We start from the raw sequence: 20,794 nt of genomic DNA, 5'->3' as shown, positions 1-20,794 counted from the left end.
ATTTTCATTCATGTTATTTCCATTCTTGAAGCTGTAGAATCCGGAAATTCCATAAGCATGCTTAGCATATAACTGGCTGTTTCTCAGTCTCTCTTCCAGTATTTAGTGCCCCTCCCTCCCTGCTTTTCTAGTTATGTTGGCAAAGTTTATCACAAACCCACCAAACTGAGAAATTGGGAGCATATGGACAGTAAAATTCTAAAATGAACAGATAATTCTCATAAGTTGAACAATATGATATTGAGAAGTGCTCATCTGGAGACTGAGCTGGTGAAAAGCAGGGAAATAACATACAACTCATACGTTAACAAACAATTGCTTTAAATCACAATTATATTTATCAATCTCTCTAAAGAGCCATTGGGTCATAATTTCCAGTATTTGTGGAATTAAATATTGCTTGATGTAACTCAGGGATTCATTTAAGTCCCAGTCTGTTGTCTTAGAAAATGAATTCCATAATGGACACATTTTAACTAGTTTATTTGAAATGTATTTGAAATAAAGGTGCCATGCATATATCTTCATTTTGAACAAAAAAACCCATCCATTATTTCTTCTGAAGACAGAGCCACTTCACTGGAATTTCAAAAGAAGCTCTCTTGGACAAGCTGTCATCATAGGGAATGTGCCATGTGTTACCATCAGTCTGTACAATTGTATCGTATGGCAAAGCATCCTGTTAAATAATGAAAGATAGGAGAGTTTGTATTAAAATGTAAACACTGTATAACATATTTTAACCCAAAGATACGTATCCTTCAGGTGGCTAACAGTAATGAACTGTGGAATGTCTAAATGGAACCAAGTTGCCTCTCTCTCTCCATCTCCATCTATACATATACCCTCTTTTATGAAAGAAAACAAGCACAGCATTGATAAAAATGGTTTCTCATAAAGGAATATAATCCAAAAGTAATTCCTTCAGTAAAGTAATGTGCAAATATTAAACATTACAAATTATCCTGAGGATATTTTTTATTGTATTGGAGAAAATCACCCAGATTTTCTTTACAAAGACTATATTCACCTTGATTTACTAATGCTGCCACTAGATAATCGTTAAACAGGAATAGCACTAATAGATGTAGCAATACCTCAAATGTTAAAATCTTTCCCGGTATGTAGCTTGATATTACTATCTGATGTCCACGTTGCCATTTAAAAAATAAGCGACGAGTAACAGTATCAGAAAGAGCAGCCTTGTGATCCCGTAATAGATCTCTAGTTACCATCATACACTGAGCACCTGAGTGAAGGGTGGCATAGAGCAGAAATGGATCATCTTTCGATCTAATTAAAAGAAAAAGGGAAACAAATATTATGTACACCATTGCACAGCAAAGTGCTATAGAACTGATTCAGATAATTATTTCCAAGATCCTAATTGTGAGGCATTGATCTTACTATTCTGCCCATATCACAGCTATTTACTTATATGTATGCGGGTTAAACCGCTGAGCTGTCGATCGGAAGGTCGGCGGTTCGAAACCGCGCGGCGGGGTGAGCTCCCGTTGCTCGTCCCAGCTTCTGCACACCAAGCAGTTCGAAAACATGCAAATGTGAGTAGATTAATTGGTACCGCTTCGGCGGGAAGGTAACGGCGTTCCGTGAGTCATGCTGGCCACATGACCTGGAAGTGTCCTATGGACAACGCCGGCTCCAAGGCTTTGAAACGGAGATGAGCACCGCCCCCTAGAGTCGGACACGACTGGACTTTACGTCAAGGGAAACCTTTACCTTTACTATGTATGTACTAATATATATATATATATATATACATACACATCATATATATATATGATGTATATGTACAACACAGGAGCTAGCTAGATAATAGCATTAAATATTTAGGCCAAGCCTGCATAGGTACTGAAACAATATATTACAAATTTGAAAGCACCAACCTAAGAACTTATGGCACTGGGGAACATTTTTAGTTTCTATCAAATAGCTCTCCAAAGTGAAGTGTTCAAAAGACTTTTTGTTTCCTGGTTTCACTATGGATTTGTTCTAAGAGTTTACGGTAGAATACATATACCTATATTGAATTAATAAACAACAATGTATAGATTTTAGCTAAAAAAATAGGTAATGACATTTCCTGTCAGTTCAAAGAAATAAGAACAGGTATTTGTTAAGCACTGAATTTTTGTCAACATTTTTGTTTTAAACTGGAAACTTCCATGCGATAAGAAGTGTATTTAATCATAAATGGAAATTAAAATAAGACCAGTAACAAGATACTGTGTCATATTCATTCCAGTATTGACTGGACCTGGATTAAGTGGCACAAACAGAGAGAAAATGAGACTATGACTACAGCATGCTCTCTGATCTTTCAACTGGCTACCTGCAAGCTGACAACTTCATTTATGCATTACAGAATTGTACTGGGCTTCCCAAATAATGGATTTGAAAGGATGGACATCAGATTTTCTGTGTTGGTGTTGTAAAAATTTGAGGGTTCACAGATCCATACAAGTGGTCATGTGATTATTTGATATCACATAATCAAGAAGACAGGACACCCTGGAGAAGATACTGATGCTAGGGAGAGTGGAAGGCAAAAGGAAGAGGGGCCGACCAAGGGCAAGATGGATGGATCATATTCTAGAGGTGATGGACTCATCCCTGGGGGAGCTGGGGGTGTTGATGACCGACAGGAAGCTCTGGCGTGGGCTGGTCCATGAAGTCACGAAGGGTCGGAAGCGACTGAACGAATAAACAAAAATGCAAATATATTGTGGTAAGCAATGCATTGACAACTGGACTAAATAGTGGGAGTGAAAGGACTGCATTTATATATTACCATGGGGAAAGTATTGCACAACTGCAAAATGAGATATAGCATATAAAGAATGTATATCATTCTTATATATGATTTACAGTATATTATTTTTGTTGTTAAATTCAGTGTCCACATTAATGGTTTATATTGCAACCTGGAAATATTGCAAATATTTCTAAAGATGATAGTTTCTAAAAATCAAAACATACACATTACTAGTAAAGAAGAAGTCTGCTTTCTTCTGCATGTCATCCATGTCTCTTTTTCTCCACTGAGATGAATCTTTCAGCATGTGTTTACGCCCCAGGACAAGCAATCGCTGATGTTTCTGTGCTAGGTAGAGGACCACATCCAGCAGCTATGGAAAAAAAGAGGATCTTAAAATGTGGATCTTGTTGTTCATTCTTTTTTTTTTAGATTACTGATGAATCGTAGCTATGATCTCTACAGACTTGCCTCACCCAAGGCATTTATGCAGAACTAAAAAGTCAAAATTCATTAAAATGATAGGTGTTTAGAAAAATCTAGGCTGAAAATGGAGAAGGTTCCTCACCACACCCATATTCTGAGTGGCTTTTCTTTTTTTTACACTACTATCATGACTTAATAGTTTCCCTGAGAAGAAGTGGAAAGAAAGAGATCACTCTGAAACTGTAATGCTTATAGATTTGCCTAGAAGTAGAGCACAGCAGGAAGAAGAGGATATAACAGGAAGGCAGGGATAGAAATTGTTGCAAGAATGGCATAAAGCTTAGGTATCTCAGGAGTTCTTTCCGACATACACACAGTGAACTTTTCCCACGTCAGAAAGAAATTCTGAATTAACTTAGGCTTTGTGTATTCTTGCAACAATTCAGCTTCCTATTCTTGCCTTCCTGTTATAGAGTATTAAAGATTGTGTCTGTACAATATGCTTATCTTAATCATGATGATCCAATTAACTAAATTGTAATGATTGCCTATCCTAAAACACCATCAGACTCATGAACAGGTTCATAAAGATATCTGATTTATTAAAGAATAGTATGCAGGATCACAAAGAAAGCTGAGAATGGGAAAAGCGTGCCAAATGCAAACTAAAAAACCCTCGATGCAAACGAGATCCCTCCCCCCGTAGAATCTTCCCAGGCTCACAATCCCAGGTGCTCCTAACGGCTCCTGATGGTCCGTGGGAGAAGTCCTTGAGTAGACCACATAACCCAAACACATTCCACAGATACAGAGCTTGGCACAATGTTTCACAGCAGCTCCCTCCCACCATAAACACGTGTCAGCACCATGGCATGTGAAACATTGTGATGTACAGTGCACACTGAAACAGTGAACATGACATAAATCTTCTGGGATCAACAACTGAACCATAAACTAACCATACTGAATAGGGTTGCAAAACATACTAGGGTAAAATTGATTTGTTATTTTGTATTTCAGTATGTTGTACAATTACAGCTAATGTTCATCCCCAAACCTCCCAAGTTGTGACAAAACACTCTAGAGCACATGACTTTTGCAGTTTTAAGAAGAATTAATTCCCTGAATTATGTGTTTAACTCAGCTGTTTAGCCTGTCTGCATAATTAAATTGGTCTAAAGCAATAACCCTGCATGGAGAAACCTAAGATGACCCTACTTAAACCACAAAAGAGAATAGAAAGAATATGAGTATTATTAGAAAACGATTCCAACTGCCATATGCTTGTATAATAAATATCCCTTATGTTTGTACAAAAACTATCTATATTCAAATAGATAAGAGATACTTTGTTTTAGGTATTTTTAAATATATTAGTCTCTTTCTAACAGTTTGCTTTGTTGTTGTTTATTCGTTTAGTCGTTTCCGACTCTTCGTGACTTCATGGACCAGCCCACGCCAGAGCTTCCTGTCGGTCGTCAACACCCCCAGCTCCCCGTCCGTCACCTCTAGAATATCATCCATCCATCTTGCCCTTGGTCGGCCCCTCTTCCTTTTGCCCTCCACTCTCCCTAGCATCAGCATCTTCTCCAGGGTGTTCTGTCTTCTCATTATGTGGCCAAAGTATTTCAGTTTTGCCTTTAATATCATTCCCTCAAGTGAGCAGTCTGGCTTGATTTCCTGGAGGATGGACTGGTTTGATCTTCTTGCAGTCCAAGGCACTCTCAGAATTTTCCTCCAACACCACAGTTCAAAAGCATCGATCTTCCTTCGCTCAGCCTTCCTTATGGTCCAGCTCTCGCAGCCATATATTACTACAGGGAACACCATTGCTTTAACTATGCGGGCCTTTGTTGTCAGTGTGATGTCTCTGCTCTTAACTATTTTATCAAGATTTGTCATTGCTCTTCTCCCAAGGATTAAGCGTCTTCTGATTTCCTGACTGCAGTCAGCATCTGCAGTAATCTTCACACCTAGAAATACAAAGTCTTTCACTGCTTCTACATTTTCTCCCTCTATTTGCCAGTTATCAATCAAGCTGGTTGCCATAATCTTGGTTTTTTTGAGGTTTAGCTGCAAACCAGCTTTTGCACTTCCTTCTTTCACCTTCATCATAAGGCTCCTCAGTTCCTCTTCACTTTCAGCCATCAAAGTGGTATCATCTGCATATCTGAGATTGTTAATGTTTCTTCCAGAGATTTTAACTCCAGCCTTGGATTCCTCAAGGCCAGCTTGTCGCATGATGTGTTCTGCATACAAGTTGAATAGGTAGGGTGAGAGTATACAACCCTGCCGTACTCCTTTCCCAATCTTAAACCAGTCCGTTGTTCCGTGGTCTGTTCTTACTGTTGCTACTTGGTCGTTATACAGATTCCTCAGGAGGCAGACAAGATGACTTGGTATCCCCATACTGCTAAGAACTTGCCACAATTTGTTATGGTCCACACAGTCAAAGGCTTTAGAATAGTCAATAAAACAGAAATAGATGTTTTTCTGAAACTCCTTAGCTTTTTCCATTATCCAGCGGATATTGGCAATTTGGTCCCTAGTTCCTCTGCCTTTTCTAAACCCAGCTTGTACACCTGGCAATTCTCGCTCCATGAATTGCTGAAGTCTACCTTGCAGGATCTTGAGCATTACCTTACTGGCATGTGAAATGAGTGCCACTGTTCGATAGTTTGAACATTCTTTAGTGTTTCCCTTTTTTGGTATGGGGATATAAGTTGATTTTTTCCAATCTGATGGCCATTCTTGTGTTTTCCAAATTTCCTGGCATATAGCATGCATTACCTTGACAGCATCATCTTGCAAGATTTTGAACAGTTCAGCTGGGATGCTGTCGTCTCCTGCTGCCTTGTTATTAGCAATGCTTCTTAAGGCCCATTCAACCTCATTCTTCAGGATGTCTGGCTCTAGCTCACTGACCACACCGTCAAATCTATCCCCAATACTGTTATCCTTCCTATACAGGTCTTCCGTATATTCTTGCCACCTTTTCTTGATCTCTTCTTCTTCTGTTAGGTCCTTGCCATCTTTGTTTTTGATCATACCCATTTTTGCCTGGAATTTACCTTCGATGGTTCTAATTTTCTGGAAGAGGTCTCTTGTCCTTCCTATTCTATTGTCTTCTTCCACTTCTGTGCATTGCTTGTTTAAAAATAATTCCTTATCTCTTCTGGCTAACCTCTGGAATTTTGCATTTAATTGGGCATATCTCCCCCTATCACTGTTGCCTTTTGCTTTCCTTCTTTCTTGGGCTACTTCTAGTGTCTCAGCAGACAGCCATTTTGTCTTCTTGGTTTTCTCTTTCTTTGGGATGTATTTTGTTGCCACTTCCTGAACAATTTTGCAAACTTCTGTCCATAGTTCTTCCGGGACCCTATCTACTAAGTCCAGTTCCTTAAATCGATTCTTCACCTCCACTGCATATTCCTTAGGAATATTAGTGAGCTCATATCTAGCTGATCTGTGGGTCTTCCCTAATCTCTTTAGTCTGATCCTAAATTGTGCAATAAGAAGTTCGTGATCGGAACTACAGTCAGCTCCAGGTCTTGTTTTTACCAACTGTTTAGATGTCCGCCACCTTTGGCTGCAAAGGATGTAGTCAATCTGATTTCGGTGTTGTCCATCTGGTGAAGTCCACGTATAAAGCTGTCTCTTAGGTTGTTGGAAGAGAGAGTTTGTTATGCAGAGTGAGTTGTCTTGGCAAAATTCTATCAGCCTATGTCCTGCTTCATTTTGTTCTCCCAGGCCATATTTACCTGTAATTCGAGGTGTCATTTGACTGCCCACCTTAGCATTCCAGTCTCCCGTGATGAAAATAACGTCTCTTTTAGGCATGTTGTCCAGTAGATGCTGCAGATCCTCATAGAACTGCTCTACATCAGCTTCTTCAGCATCTGTGGTTGGGGCGTACATTTGGATCACTGTGATGTTAGATGGCTTGCCCTGAATTCGAATTGAGATCATTCTATCGTTTTTTGGATTGTATCCAAGCACTGCTTTAGCCACTTTACTATGTATTATGAAGGCTACTCCATTTCTTCTGTGGTCCTCTTGTCCACAGTAGTAGATCTGGTGGTCATTTGATGTGAAGTGGCCCATTCCAGTCCATTTCAGTTCACTGACGCCCAAAATGTCTATCTTTAATCTTGACATCTCACCAATAACCACATCCAATTTGCCCTGGCTCATAGATCTTACATTCCAGCTTCCAATGGTGTGTTGATCCTTAGAACATCGGATTCGCCGTTCACCACCAGCGCCGTCGGCCGCTAGCCGTCCTTTCGGCTTTGAGCTAGCTGCGTCATCACGTCTGGGGCTAGTTGAACTCATCCTCTGTTCCTCCCCAGTAGCATTTTGACCATCTTCCGACCTGGGGGTCTCATCTTCCGATGGTATACCGACATATCTCTGGTTGTACTGATCCATTTAGTTTTCACAGCAAAAATACTGGGGTGGGTTGCCACTATCTTCCCCAGGGATCGCATTTAGTCGGACCTCTCTGTTGTGACCTTCCCGTCTTGGGTGGCCCTTCACGGTTCAGCTCATGGCATCATTGAGGTGCTCAAGCTCCAGCACCATGGCAAGGTAACGATCCTTTGCTGAAGAACAGTTTGCTATTGTATCTAATTTAAAGATTGGATACTATTGTGATGGTCTATACTTAGTTACAGGGGAATTTCCTATCTGGTTTCACTCCCACGCATAACTGCTTCTTAGCAAACTAAGAGACAAGCCATTTTTAGTCGTAAGAAAAATGGCAAATGATTCAGATTGTTAAAATGAAATCTAGTGTCACTTATTTACTTTTTTTTTTTTTGTAACAGCACTGAGGCAAGATTGAAGTTTGTGACAGGCCTAGAACTTTGGAGGTTCAGTTCATTTGATAAGGTTGGTGGATGAAGATGAAGACTGTGGAAAATGTGGACTACTCTTGGTGCTGTTAGAATTCTTGGGACTGATATTGGTTTCATGACCTTTACCTGTGGTGATGGTGGAGGCTGGGGTGACATACAGCCATTTTCTTGCAGTTGCAAGGACCTAATTAAACAGCTTAAAGTATGATGTTCTATAGTCAACTGCACTGGAGAACAAGGTGGTTTCCTCCCCTCTTTGGTCACAGTCTGTCAAAACCCTTAGCAGTAAGACAGGAATTCCCAAAACAGCTTTATAAGCAATGACTGTGAACATTGTTGTGTAGTATACATGATACATAAAAATGAAAGGAATAGTCTTATTACAGTCTAAGAATTCTATTTTAGAAGCAGATATTCCCACTGTAAAAAATGATTCAAGATGAGGGATGGCTTCATTACGTCCCAGGATAGATTGGGGACCAGACATACATGATTTGAACAGGTGTGCAGATGTGCATCTGGGCATAAAAGCTAGGTGTACATAAGATTATGTCTCTGATAGCAATGACAACATAGCCTTAGTACCTTTGCAATTAATTAGAATGTAGCAGCTGACTGCATGGAATCAAAACTGCACAGAATTACTGTATAAACTAGGAACACTACTCAAAAGTCTCAAATTCCAGTCATGGACAGTAAATTGCAAAATAACGCGGTATACAGAGTAGGTCATACTTTTTAAAAGGTCAGGATTTTTGTACATGTCTTCCTTCTCAGATCATATAAAGATTTCTCAGATGGGAATTCCCTCAGTGGTGTTGTAAGAAGGCACAAAAAAATTATGACTCAGGCAAACAGCTAATCACCTGCTACAACTTTGTCACAGTTAAGGAAGTCATCTTCAGGTGAATTCACCTTTCATGGTGTGAGAAGTACTCACAATATTTCATCCAAATAAGGGATGGAGGTGGAACATTTGAAACATTTCATAGGTTCATTTTGTGCTTGTATAAAGTATCAACTCAGTCCATTGCTAAATAAGTGAGTAATTGTACGTATGATTCAAGAGGAAAATATGAGCATTAGGACCTGGAATATGATGTTTTTCCATCTCCATAGGCTAACTAGAATAAATTCTTGGACTTCAATATATTGCCACAAAAGCAATGCTCCCACAGAATCTTAAGAGGTAAGTATGTTAAGCTGAAACAGCAAACCCAACAAATACATGTCTTTCAAGAATCTGAGCCACAAAAACATTATGCCATAATGAATAATCTCTGTATTTGTATGTGCATGCTGTTTTTCTAACAAATATATATATATATATATATATTTCTGTGCCGCTTCTTATAAAGTTATCCCTGAAGACATTTTCAAATATGTAATTAGGCATTGGGTTTCTTTTCTTCAACTTCTATAAACCACTACATATAATTTATTTTATTTCCAATTTTATTGCCGTAAGATACGATTTTCTTTGATTCCCATTTAAGCAAGAATAATTTGTTTAAAAATTACCGAAACTGTTCTGCCTTAGTATGAAATGGATGTCACAACACATGAAGTATTCTAAAGACATTTACTTCGTAGAAGCTTTGTAACAGGGAAAATATCTCTTGCATCACCACTGACTCAAAATTGTTTTTTCCAGAAATAAATAGCATTCAATTCTGGCCAGGTGTCAACAGCACACTACTGCTTCTCACAAAGCATATGCAGAAACAGGGACAAAGATACAGTAGTGGATCATTATGAGGAAAAAACAATCACTTTGACAACCCCTGATTCCCTAGAACCAGTATTTTGGAAAACTTTCCTATTTTCTCTGTCATCTCTCATATTTATATGGCCATCCATCTCACAAGACATGACTCTGGGCAGTATACAATAAAAAACCATAAAATAACAGTATTAAAAACATTCCTCAATTAAAAAAACATTAAAATTATAATTAAAAGGCTAGGACAGAGCATTAGATATTAATGTAGCCACATCATTAAATTGCCATTAGACTTTTAGACTTTCTGCCAGCATAATAGAAAACTGTAAATCGTGGCCAAGGCCAGGATTTATGGTGGAAATGGCTATTAGGGGAACAGTTTAAATCCCCACACATTTGGCCATTTTGGCAAAGACTGGTGATAGCTGTAGCTTAGCAACACACTGCATACCCATACTACAGCCAAACATTCACAGCTAGAATGCATTCCTTAAGTACATCCATGCAGCACTGCACATAACTGAAATCAGATGCAAGAGACTGATTGTAGCTACAATGCCTAGATATAAATTGAAAATTCTAATAAGAAAACAAAGAAAATCACCACCATAACAATGTATATTTGCAGATTTCCTAGTAAATATTAAAGTATTGGCAATTTCTATTTACTTCTATTCCCTTCTTGCCAAATTAATGGACATTCAGTTAATTGGAAAGGAAGATACATTTCAATGTTTTTTCCAACTTCGTTGCACTCTTCTACTTTTTTAATATCCAGCATGAACAAGTGCCAAATTTGTTCAAAACAAAACAAACCCCTACCCTGAATTATGTTGGGTAAATAAGCAGTCCATGGCAAAGGAAAGCATGGAGTGGGCCTCTATGAATGTACATCAAGTTTATATGTAAACCAGAAGAGAAACTATCTTTGGCCATCCCTATGGTTTTCCATTATTTTTAATTATCTGGGAGAAAAGAAGAATTAAAAGGAAACAGATATAAAGAGGGAAGAATATGAATTATCACGTATTTACAGCAGTTAATGAAAATGCAGACATACAATTTCTTTTGATGTTAGGTTGAGTGTAGAAGAAAATGGTAAAAATAATTTTTGTAAGGACTTTGTAATGGGACATATAGGACAACTAACAGCAAGGAATCTTGTCAGAAGAGCTCTGCTGGATCTAGCCAAGAACCTACCTAGAAAAATATTTTGTGTCACACAGAGGCCAGCCAAATGCATTCAGACAGCTCATAATCATAGACAGGAGGGCAATAATCCACTTCCACAGTTGCTCCTAACCATTGGTATTTAAATTATGATTTCTTGCTCCAGCAGTAGTAAAGGCTGTCAAGGTGAGTACACATTGATAAAACACATTCTTTCTAAATTTATCTAGTTCCTTTTGAACTTTTAAGGAAAGGGACTCAAAGACAATTCTTTTCGGTGGTGGCTTCTATCCTATGGAAAAGTGCACATAGTCCAAATTTGGTTGGCACTGCCCCAGCATCATTTTGAAAAACTGTGAAAACAGAGGCTATCTGTAGGATCTCTGAAGTTTAACTGTCACCAGTACTGAGATTAGGCTTGGCACTGATAGTTATTTAATTGCTTTATTGTTCTATATTTGTAATTTTAATTATATTGTAAACCCCATAGATTGAGTTCTGATTACAGCTGTATAAAAGTATAGTAAGTAAATACAATTTATTAAATGTTGGGCATTATCAAACCTGATAACAGAAAAATTCATTTTAACTATACAATATATTGTTAAAAAAAGGTTCTTGCCTCAACTTTGTTCTGCCAACAAATAGCAAACCATAATTCAGGTTGAAATATTCCAGAATCTCCATTTCCTCATACTCAGTCTTTAGGAGAACATACAACAAAACTCTGCAGCCTGGTCCCAAAGCTATTTTAGGCTATTGAAAGCCTCAAGTACACTTGATGAACATTGTCTCTGAACCTCTTTATCTACCCCAAAGTGTTTTTGAAACTGCTTAGTTCCAACAGTGTTTTGTCATGCAACATCTTGAGAAAAGCATATACAGAACAGAAATGGTTATGCAGTTCTTTAGACATGGCCAATACAAACCAGATCTAAGAAAATGAGAATGTGATCCTGGAAGCACCTCTAAGATTTATAGACACAATAGTAACAAGCAGTTTATTTGTTCTTGATGAAACAAAGGCATCTATAACATAATTTAGGTAAGTCTGCAGAGTTTAGGTAAAGGTAAAGGTTTCCCTTGACATTAAGTCCAGTCGTGTACGACTCTAGGGGGCGGTGCTCATCTCCGTTTCAAAGCCGAAGAGCCGGCGTTTGTCCGTAGACATTTCTGTGGTCATGTGGCCAGCATGACTACACGGAACGCTGTTACCTGCCCGCTGAAGCGGTACCTATTAATCTACTCACATTTGCAGGTTTTCGAACTGCTAGGTTGGCAGGAGCTGGGACTAGCAACGGGAGCTCACTCCGTCACACGGATTCGAACCGCCGACCTTCCGACCAGCAAGCTCAGCAGCTCAGCGGTTTAACCCGCAGCGCCACCGCGTCCCTGCAGAGTTTACAATCACTTAAAAGAGGAGGATCATGCTAGCATTTTCAGAATGAAAATACTTTACGAACCCACTAAATGAAATATTTTCTATATCAAAAAGTTCTAAATTATTAGCCATTAGGGAATAGTTTTGAGGCACATGCCTTTGGCAGATTATTATATGTACAATTATGGAGCAATTGTGAGAGGGTTCATTTTTCAAGATCTAATTATGCTATAGACATAGTCCACATGTTAGAAAACAATTCCTGTTATACTAACTGTACAAAAAATGAAGTTTCCCACTGAACTCTCTGCAAATAAAAGCAAATGTGGAAAAGATTCCATAACTATGTATTTAAAAAAAAACTCTTTTGCACCCTTCATATACAAAAATAGATTCCAGGACAGTGTACGCAGAAAAGAAAAATGGATCAAAAATAAAAATGGTGAGACATTGATTCATGAGCATAAAAGTAATAACACAACTCATTAAAAACTTTAATTCATACTATTGCATTTTAAACAAAATATGCCTGGACTAATAAAATCTTTTAAGCATAAATGAGTATTACACTGACAACAAATGTATCTCCCCCAGAGGGACATTCCAAAGTCAGGACAGAAAAGGCCCTCTTTTTAATCCTTTTACATAGGTGCGTGCACAGAATGGAGAATGTACTCTCTAAGTCTTGTTGCTCTGTTCCAGGTTGGCTGGTTTTTGGACAGAGCAATATCCACAACTGTTTGCCTCTTCCAGGATCTGTCAACCTGGAATCCAGATGTGGATCTGGATGTGGAAGTTCTAGATATACCAAACAGCAGGATTTTGTGTGGTGGGACCATTAGATGACAGCAAATACATTAAAATTCTGACTCTCTGCTGCATTCTAGTGGATCCTGGGAGAGGAGAGTTGGGTTTTTTAAACCACCACTCCAGTATTCAAATAAAGATGTACTCTCCCCACTCCACCCTTCGGCTTCTTATGCTGGCTGTCAGCAGGCAGGCAGGCAGGCAATTCAGTAGCACATATAAAAGAAGAATCATGAGCAGCAATGCTAAGTAAACAGGTTTTCCTTTAACACATGCAGGGCTGAAGAAAGACTAGCAAACCGGTCAAACCAACAAAATGCACCATCATCTATATCATAGAATATCAGGTTGGAAGAGATATTAGAGGTCATCTAGTCCCATACCCTGCCCAGTGCATGAATCCACTATAAGCATTTCTGACAGATGGCCATCCAGCCTCTGTTTAAGCACCTGTTTAAACAATACACAACACACACAAAGTTTCGTAAGCCAACCATAATGGAGTCTTTTTTGTATTTTTAACACTGAAGAGTCCAAGTCCATAAATAAAATGGCACAGGAAAATTGCAGCAAATCATAGAGTGCAGGAGTGAACAGTGACAGACTCCAAAGGCAAAAATTCCAGCTGGTCAACCAGAGTTACTCTCTCTATTCTTCAAGTGAATTCCCAAGTCCAAATGCTCAAAAGAGGCAACAACTGTGCAAGAACGTCTAACAGGCCCTGGGAAAATGGAGGAGGAAAATGGATCATTACAAAAGAGACACCTCAGCCCAAGGGAGAGGGGAAGCATGACAAAGAGATTTGGAGCAACTCCGCCTTAATTGTGCTAGTTATGAGTTGAGCAAGAGGCTTTCAAGATAATGTTACACTATCCTCCTAGCAACAATCCAGAAATCCAGGTGGTTCTTGTTTCCTGAGTTGCAGCAACAACCCAATCAAAACAAGCCATCTGCACAGAACTTTTGGAGAAAAAAGACTAAACTACATGATGATGGTTGGCTGAGTTCAGTTGTGCATGTACACTCTGTGCATACTCTTTTGTCCAGTTGATTGTGGAGCCTTCAGAATGCTTTTGACTCTCACTGCACACAGAGAACCCTCCTGAATCTCAACATCAACAAGAAGGAACTAACAGCATGCATGGAGTACACAAACACCACATACAACAAAGCAGCAGAATAAACCAACCAAACCAACAGTTTCTCATTTAAGTTAGAATTAAAGCACATGCACGAAGCCACCCACAGCTTTGACCTTAACTCCGGCATTCCACCTGCTCTTCTTTTGAAGGCTGCACACATTAACCCACAAACATTAAGGAAGCTTCTTCACAGGAATCTTTATTTTAAAAAGTGCAGTAGCTTACCTCTCAGGCAGTCAGGCAATCAACTGCATGGTAAGGGGGGATGAGGAAAAATGGTCCTCTCTTTCTCTTTTGTCTGGGCTGTGTGATCTGCTTCTGGCCACAGTATCAACTCCATATTAAATATATGTGTGCTGTGAGTACATGTGGTCTCCGAAGCAGTGCACCCTTGTTTGACCTATTGGGTCAGGGACCAAGGCCCAGCAACATCATACTGGCCATCTGTGAAGACAGACTGGCCATAGCAGTAAGATTACAGGAGGTGGGAAGCCAAGGGAGGGAAGGTAAATCAATCTCACTGGAACTCTGAAGGTGCAGGCACTAGAAAAATCCACCTGAATTCTCTTGCTGTGTGATCCTTACTCAGTAAGAAGTGAAAAGGACAGCCAAGTGAGCCATACAGTGCACATCTCTCAGATGACATGAGCCAGGATCTGGATAAACTGCATAAACCAGTATATTTCATCTTATAGGTAAATACCACCAAGTTCATTGGGTCATTCTCCAAGATCAATGGGTATATAACTCTTGTCTTAAACATTTTTGTGCTTCTTGCCTTCTAACAATTCAGATAAAAATATGTAAAAATCTACTCCAAATATTACTTAAATGTGCTCACAAACTGGGACCCAGAAGTATAATAGAAGCAAAGTCTTCAGGTAAGTAGAGAAACAGATGAGGAGATCAAAAGTATAATTTCCTTCTTCCTTTCCTTTCCACATTCCACTCCAGGCCATATGTTCTAAGTATATCAGTACTCTTCATGTATCTCATATCTGGTGGGATACGGATAACAGTATGCTGGCTTGCAACGTAGTCTCTGCATTATAGAGTTCAGCTTACAGAGAATAGCATGAACTTGTTTGTTTGTTTATTCATTCATTCATTTAATCTGTTTATATGGCCACCTATCTCACCACAGTGATCCTGAGCAGCTAACACCATATAGAAACACAATACAAAGCAAATATTAAAATAGCGATATATAAAATCTATAATAACAAGTAAGATATAATCTACTCTACAGTAAAGTAACATCTTGCTGCTCCAACTAACTTCCCAACCCCCATGTTGGGAGTACTGGTTGGAGTATAGGGTATGTTTGTAGGATATTGGCCAAAATGTAGTAAAACTGACCACTACTGTCTAACTAATACTAGGGAATACTGCATGTGACTTTGGTTTGGTTTGGTCTGGTGTGCGTTAGTCGAGAATCTTGACATGAAGAAGAACAGCAGATGAGCCTGGACACTACTTAAAACCTTAGGCAATGATCCAACTCAACTACAGAATAAGTATATTGATGTAACAGCAGACCAAGTAGCCAGCCAGCTGCTGAAGAATGGGAAAACGCAAAGAAAAAAGATAAGGGAACAAGTCATTCAAGCAAGGGAACAAAGGGAGGGATTGTTAAATACCCGCTTTGTGATATCTGAATTGGAGCAGGCCATAAGGAATATGAAACTAAATAAAGCAGCAGATATAGATGAAATACGAACAGAATAGATAAAACAGTTTGGCCCTTGTACACTGGAGTGGCTTTTACAATTGATGAATAATTGTATTGATGAGTTTAAGATCCCCAAACAGTGGAGGCGGGCTAGAGTTGCTGCTTTACTGAAACCTGGTAAAGACCCGGATGACCCGAAAAATTATCAACCAGTGTCACTCCTTTGCCATCTCTACAAGGTGTTGGAATGGATGATCCTTAATCGAATTGTGGATATTATTGATAGAAAAATCATGAAGAAGCACGCAGGTTTCAGACCGGGGAGGTCATGCTGTGGCCAAATACTTAATCTTACACAATATATTGAAGATGGCTATGAACGAAAGACAATTACTAGAGTGGTTTTTATTGACTTCACTGCAGCATATGATACTGTTAATCATAGGATATTGCTACGCAAGATAGATAGTCTCACCGGAGACAGTAGGCTCACTAGATGTGTGTTTGTGAAACTAAAGAAAAGGGAAAGATGGAACAGATTTAAAGGATGGTGATCATTTTAGACTGTGAAGTTGATGAACATGTGTGTGGAAGTGAAGGTAGAGGTTTAGTAATGAGAGAGGGCTAATATGTATGTCAGAAAATGAGCTGGTAACACTTAGATTGTTATGGATTGTTAGATTGTTATGAAGTAGGAACCCATAAGCTAGTTCCAGTGAACAGTGATAATGAAAGAACTAAGAATAGGTTTAGGGGAAAATGTGCAACATTCTTGAATGAATATAATCCAGGGAGAAAGTTATTCAGTTAGGTGACATGAATGAATGCATGCATGGGAATGATACAATTATAGAAAAAACTATTGGGACATACAGAGGTTCAAGAAAGAATGGTAATAGTTATTGTTTGGTGAGGATCTGCTTTCAAAGAAGTCAGCTTGTTTCTAATACATAGTTCCAGCATAATTCGATTAATCTGTATACATGGCAAAGAAAGGAATCTGAATCTAAAAGTATAGTTGATCTGATGGTTTATGATGAAAATGTGAGAGAACAAGTGAATGATACAAGGGTGAGGAGAGGTTCTAAATATAGTACATACAATTTTTTGGTACTGTTAAAAGTGGATTATGAAAAAATGGGTGTCATGAGCACTGATGGTGAGCAGGAGGGGGCTCCTATCCAGGGGGAAAACGCATGCGTAGTAATGAGGAGTTGAGCAGTCATTCAAGGAGACACAGAACAGACCCGCCTTGACTTTTGGGGTTTATCTGTATGGGTTTTCTCATGCTTCTTCAGTTTGTTAGGATTTTCTAATGTACCAGTAATAAAACACTAGAGACTTATTCCTCGTCTCAGCGTGGTTCCTAACTGTTAGGACAATGGAAGAAAAGTAAAGTAAAAGGAACAAGAGTGAAAGTAGAATGACTACAGGAGGAAGAACTATGGGTACCATATAAAAAAAAACCCCTAAAATTAAAATTGTCTTGAAACTAGATGAATGGAAAGCAGATGTAAGGAAAGAGGTAAGCTACTTGGAATGGAGTAAAAAGAATTATGTTACGAAGTGCCACAGATATCCTTGGAGTTATACTGATGGAAAAAATGAAAATGGATACTTGCTAGAATGATGAAGTGAAATAAACTATGGATGAGAAAAATGCATGTAATAGAATAGTTGCTGCAAAACCTGAGGATGAAAAAAAATCATATAATGTGTATACAGAGAACAGAGCATAGTGAATTAAAAATAAAAGTGATTAAATGATTTGAGATGTAACTGAAGTGAAGGAATGCTGGAAGGAGTGTTTTCAAGATCCGCATGAGAATGACAGTGATTTTCAAAGAGTAGAATTAAAATGTTAGTGCATAAGGAAAGAAGTATGAAAAGGAAGACAGACATGCTTTGAGAATCTTGACAATGGTTAAGTATGGTAAAATATGGATTTGGAGTGGCTTAATGCATGCTGAAGACTGCATCTGTGTCTGTGGAATAATGGTGGTGGGAAGGTGGTGGTAGAAAGAATGGTAGTGCTGTCCCCCTATACACAAGGAAAATGTCATGTTCCCCGTTGCAAGGCATATGTGCATCACAACGGGGAACATGCACATTAGGTAAGAGGAAGGGATAAGCATAATCCCTAAATCACTCAAGCACCCATATCCAGAAGGGAATCCCCAACACAATAGATAAGCCCTTCAGACCAGACTTGGCACCCATAAAGAGATAGGGGGAACGCCTTCCCATTCCCCCAGGGGATGCATTCACACCTCCCTCAGGCACGCATGTCCACAGAGGAATATCCAACATAATGGGAGCGCCCATCAGACAGGACTTAACGCCTATCGGAAGGTCGGGGAAACACCTTCCCATTTTCCCCAGGGGACGCACCCGATCCGGACGAAGACAGGGAGACAAAGGAGATCACCAGGATCGCCCATCAGCTGACACATCGCAGTCTCAAGCACCCATCCGGTCCTGGCTCGAGGGTAGAGAAGCACAACATCCGCCAGCAAAGTATAAACCGGGCACCCTGTCACCACATAAGGATTCCCATCTTTCTCTTTGCATGCACTCCGTTCTAATAAAGCCAGAAATCCTTAGACCTTCTAAGTGAGTCTGTGTCTTATTCAGAGCGTGGCTGCCCTGACAGAAAACAAGAAAAAATACAAAAACTAAGGGGAGATTACTTAGTTAAGTGTACCTGGGAAGGTGCTGGGCAGCATTCTGATCAAAAGGGTATGAGAGATGACAATGAGCAAAATTTGGAGAGTGAAGGCCAGATGTTTGCTCCTTGGCAGATATATAAATATGAAAAAGAAAAAATATTTATGTTACCTGATTTAGAGAAAGGGTATGACAAAATGAATGGGCTTGAAATGTGGAATGTTTGCATGAAGTAGTTTTATATTTATATTACTGTTCAACAAAGGCTTTCAAATAACAGTACATTCCATTCCAGTTTGAGGGGTAGGGGTGGAAAAAAGGATGTGGTCCTTTTTTGAAAAAGCCCGCACAGCTAAAGTCTCTTTGTAAGATTGAAACTTAATTTAAATTACAAATCTGTGTCTGACAGGAGTAGATTCGTTTTCCACTGTGTGGGTTTTAAAATGTTCCAAAAATACTCACACTGTATATGGGTTAGTAAACATGAAATCGGGAAAATCAGCACTGACAAACTTGATCTGGGGCTTCCTGAATGTGGAGCCAAAGCATTTAATGATATTTCTGGAATAATACAAAATCTAAAAATACAGCAATTTTCAATTGTGATACACCCATTAAATTGCCAAAAATCACATACCACATTAATATTGTAAATTGAGAAGGTCAGTTTAAACAATACCAAAAAACAATCCATTTAGCAGTGTGACATGTCCACCAGCCAAAAGCCAATCATGAAGGAAAACTACCACACCAAAGCTGCCTCTTTATAACCCATGGTTAGTTTCTTAGTTGCTGCAAATTGAGTCATCCTTCCAGCCCCCTGGGCCACTCACACATGAAGCACTTTTCCACCCACCTGCTTTGCTATCTCTGAGACAGAACAGAAGCTTCACCACAGACTCAACCCCCAAGGGGTGAAGTGACCCCTTTTCCTTAGAAAATTTTCAGTGGCTGGGTTCACATAAGGCAGTTTGTTTGGTTTTACCTGTGAATCTATGAATTATGGCAAGGACAGAGAGATTGATTTTGTTTCCTTTAATTGACTATCCTGAAATTATTTTTTCTTGATTTTATGCTGAGTACAATGTCTCAATGAACTTAATTTGAGACTTTCCTTTTAACTGGCTCAGGCGTTTCCTTCTTGTAGCTGTATGTTCTGATATCGGTGAGGCAAGAATGAAGAGGCAGAATGGAACTTTTCTATAATGTGGGCCAGTCAGTTTTGTTTTCTTCCCTGAAGACTATCCCTATAGCAGTGTTTCTCAACCTTGGGAACTTTAAGTTGTGTGGACCAACTTAAGTTGTGTGGACCATGCTAGGTGGGAAATTCTGGGAGTTGAACTCCACACATCTTAAAGTTCCCAAGGTTGAGAAACACTGCCCCAGAGGATCAAATACACTCCAAGGCTTTTCTTGACCAGGGTCCAAGGAATGGTACCAGTCCACCTGAATTTTGTTTGATGACCTTAACCATTATTAAGGATAAGATAGTTTGTATACAGTCTGTTAAGTCTCCTTTCTTTGATACTGGTATGTAGATCAACCTCTTCCAGTCTATCGGCCACTGTGTCATTCTCCAAATTTGCTGGCATAGTTTGGTTAAAACTTTTACAGATTCTTCTTCTGTTGCCTGCCATTTTTCTGTGCCATTGTCACTTAAGTGATCATCTACCTCCAACATCTTTCTATATAGCTGCTGGCCAATATAGGCACCTGCTTGCTTTTTCTGGGTAGCTGGGATAACATTCATGCAGGTGACCCTTTGGGAACATACAGTATACTCTTGACATACACTCCTGGTGCTCTTTGCTCATCCTTTCCAGGAACACCCCAACCTCTGCCACAATAAGGCAGCTCAGCAGGACTTGAACTAATGACTTAATTAAATTTTAATTAATTTTAAAATTTAAATTTAATAAAAAAAATATTATAAAGCATAAGCTAAAGTTCATGAAACCTTATGCCTTATAATAAAATTTATTAGTCTTAAAAGATGTTACCAGAGTCTTTCTGATTCTAGCAACTCTAAAAGGTGCAGTTGGCTGGCATTCTACAAATGCAATAGAGTAGAGTAGTAATTCTGCTTCCCCACCCTTATCCCATAGACTAGGGCGGCTCAAACTTCAGTTTGTATACATGTTTGGTCATATTGTTTTTTCTCTCTCCAGGAG

The 20,794-nt window shown here is 39.1% G+C and overlaps 1 protein-coding gene and 1 long non-coding RNA gene across 3 annotated transcripts in view; both read right to left on the bottom strand.

The window, feature by feature from the left end:
• Positions 1 to 467: 467 nt before the first annotated feature.
• Positions 468 to 20,794, bottom strand: part of PRORP (protein only RNase P catalytic subunit) — a 68,544-nt gene continuing 48,217 nt past the window's right edge. For both annotated transcript variants that reach the window (XM_063290040.1, XM_063290041.1), the window contains exons 6-8: positions 3,001 to 3,149; positions 1,098 to 1,293; positions 468 to 679 (exon numbers count right to left, since the gene is read on the bottom strand). In XM_063290040.1, coding sequence (XP_063146110.1) covers positions 551 to 679; positions 1,098 to 1,293; positions 3,001 to 3,149 — 474 coding nt within the window. In that variant the 3' untranslated portion in view covers positions 468 to 550. The remainder of the gene's footprint in view (positions 680 to 1,097; positions 1,294 to 3,000; positions 3,150 to 20,794) is intronic.
• Positions 3,192 to 8,035, bottom strand: LOC134487923 (uncharacterized). The gene is made up of 3 exons (XR_010066910.1): positions 7,816 to 8,035; positions 4,123 to 4,597; positions 3,192 to 3,732 (listed from the first exon to the last, which is right to left on the bottom strand). It is a non-coding gene; the product is annotated as an uncharacterized LOC134487923 (long non-coding RNA).

This window comes from Candoia aspera, chromosome 1 (assembly GCF_035149785.1).
Source record: "Candoia aspera isolate rCanAsp1 chromosome 1, rCanAsp1.hap2, whole genome shotgun sequence".
Lineage (NCBI taxonomy): Eukaryota > Metazoa > Chordata > Lepidosauria > Squamata > Boidae > Candoia > Candoia aspera.
This window is presented reverse-complemented; position numbering and strand designations above follow the sequence as displayed.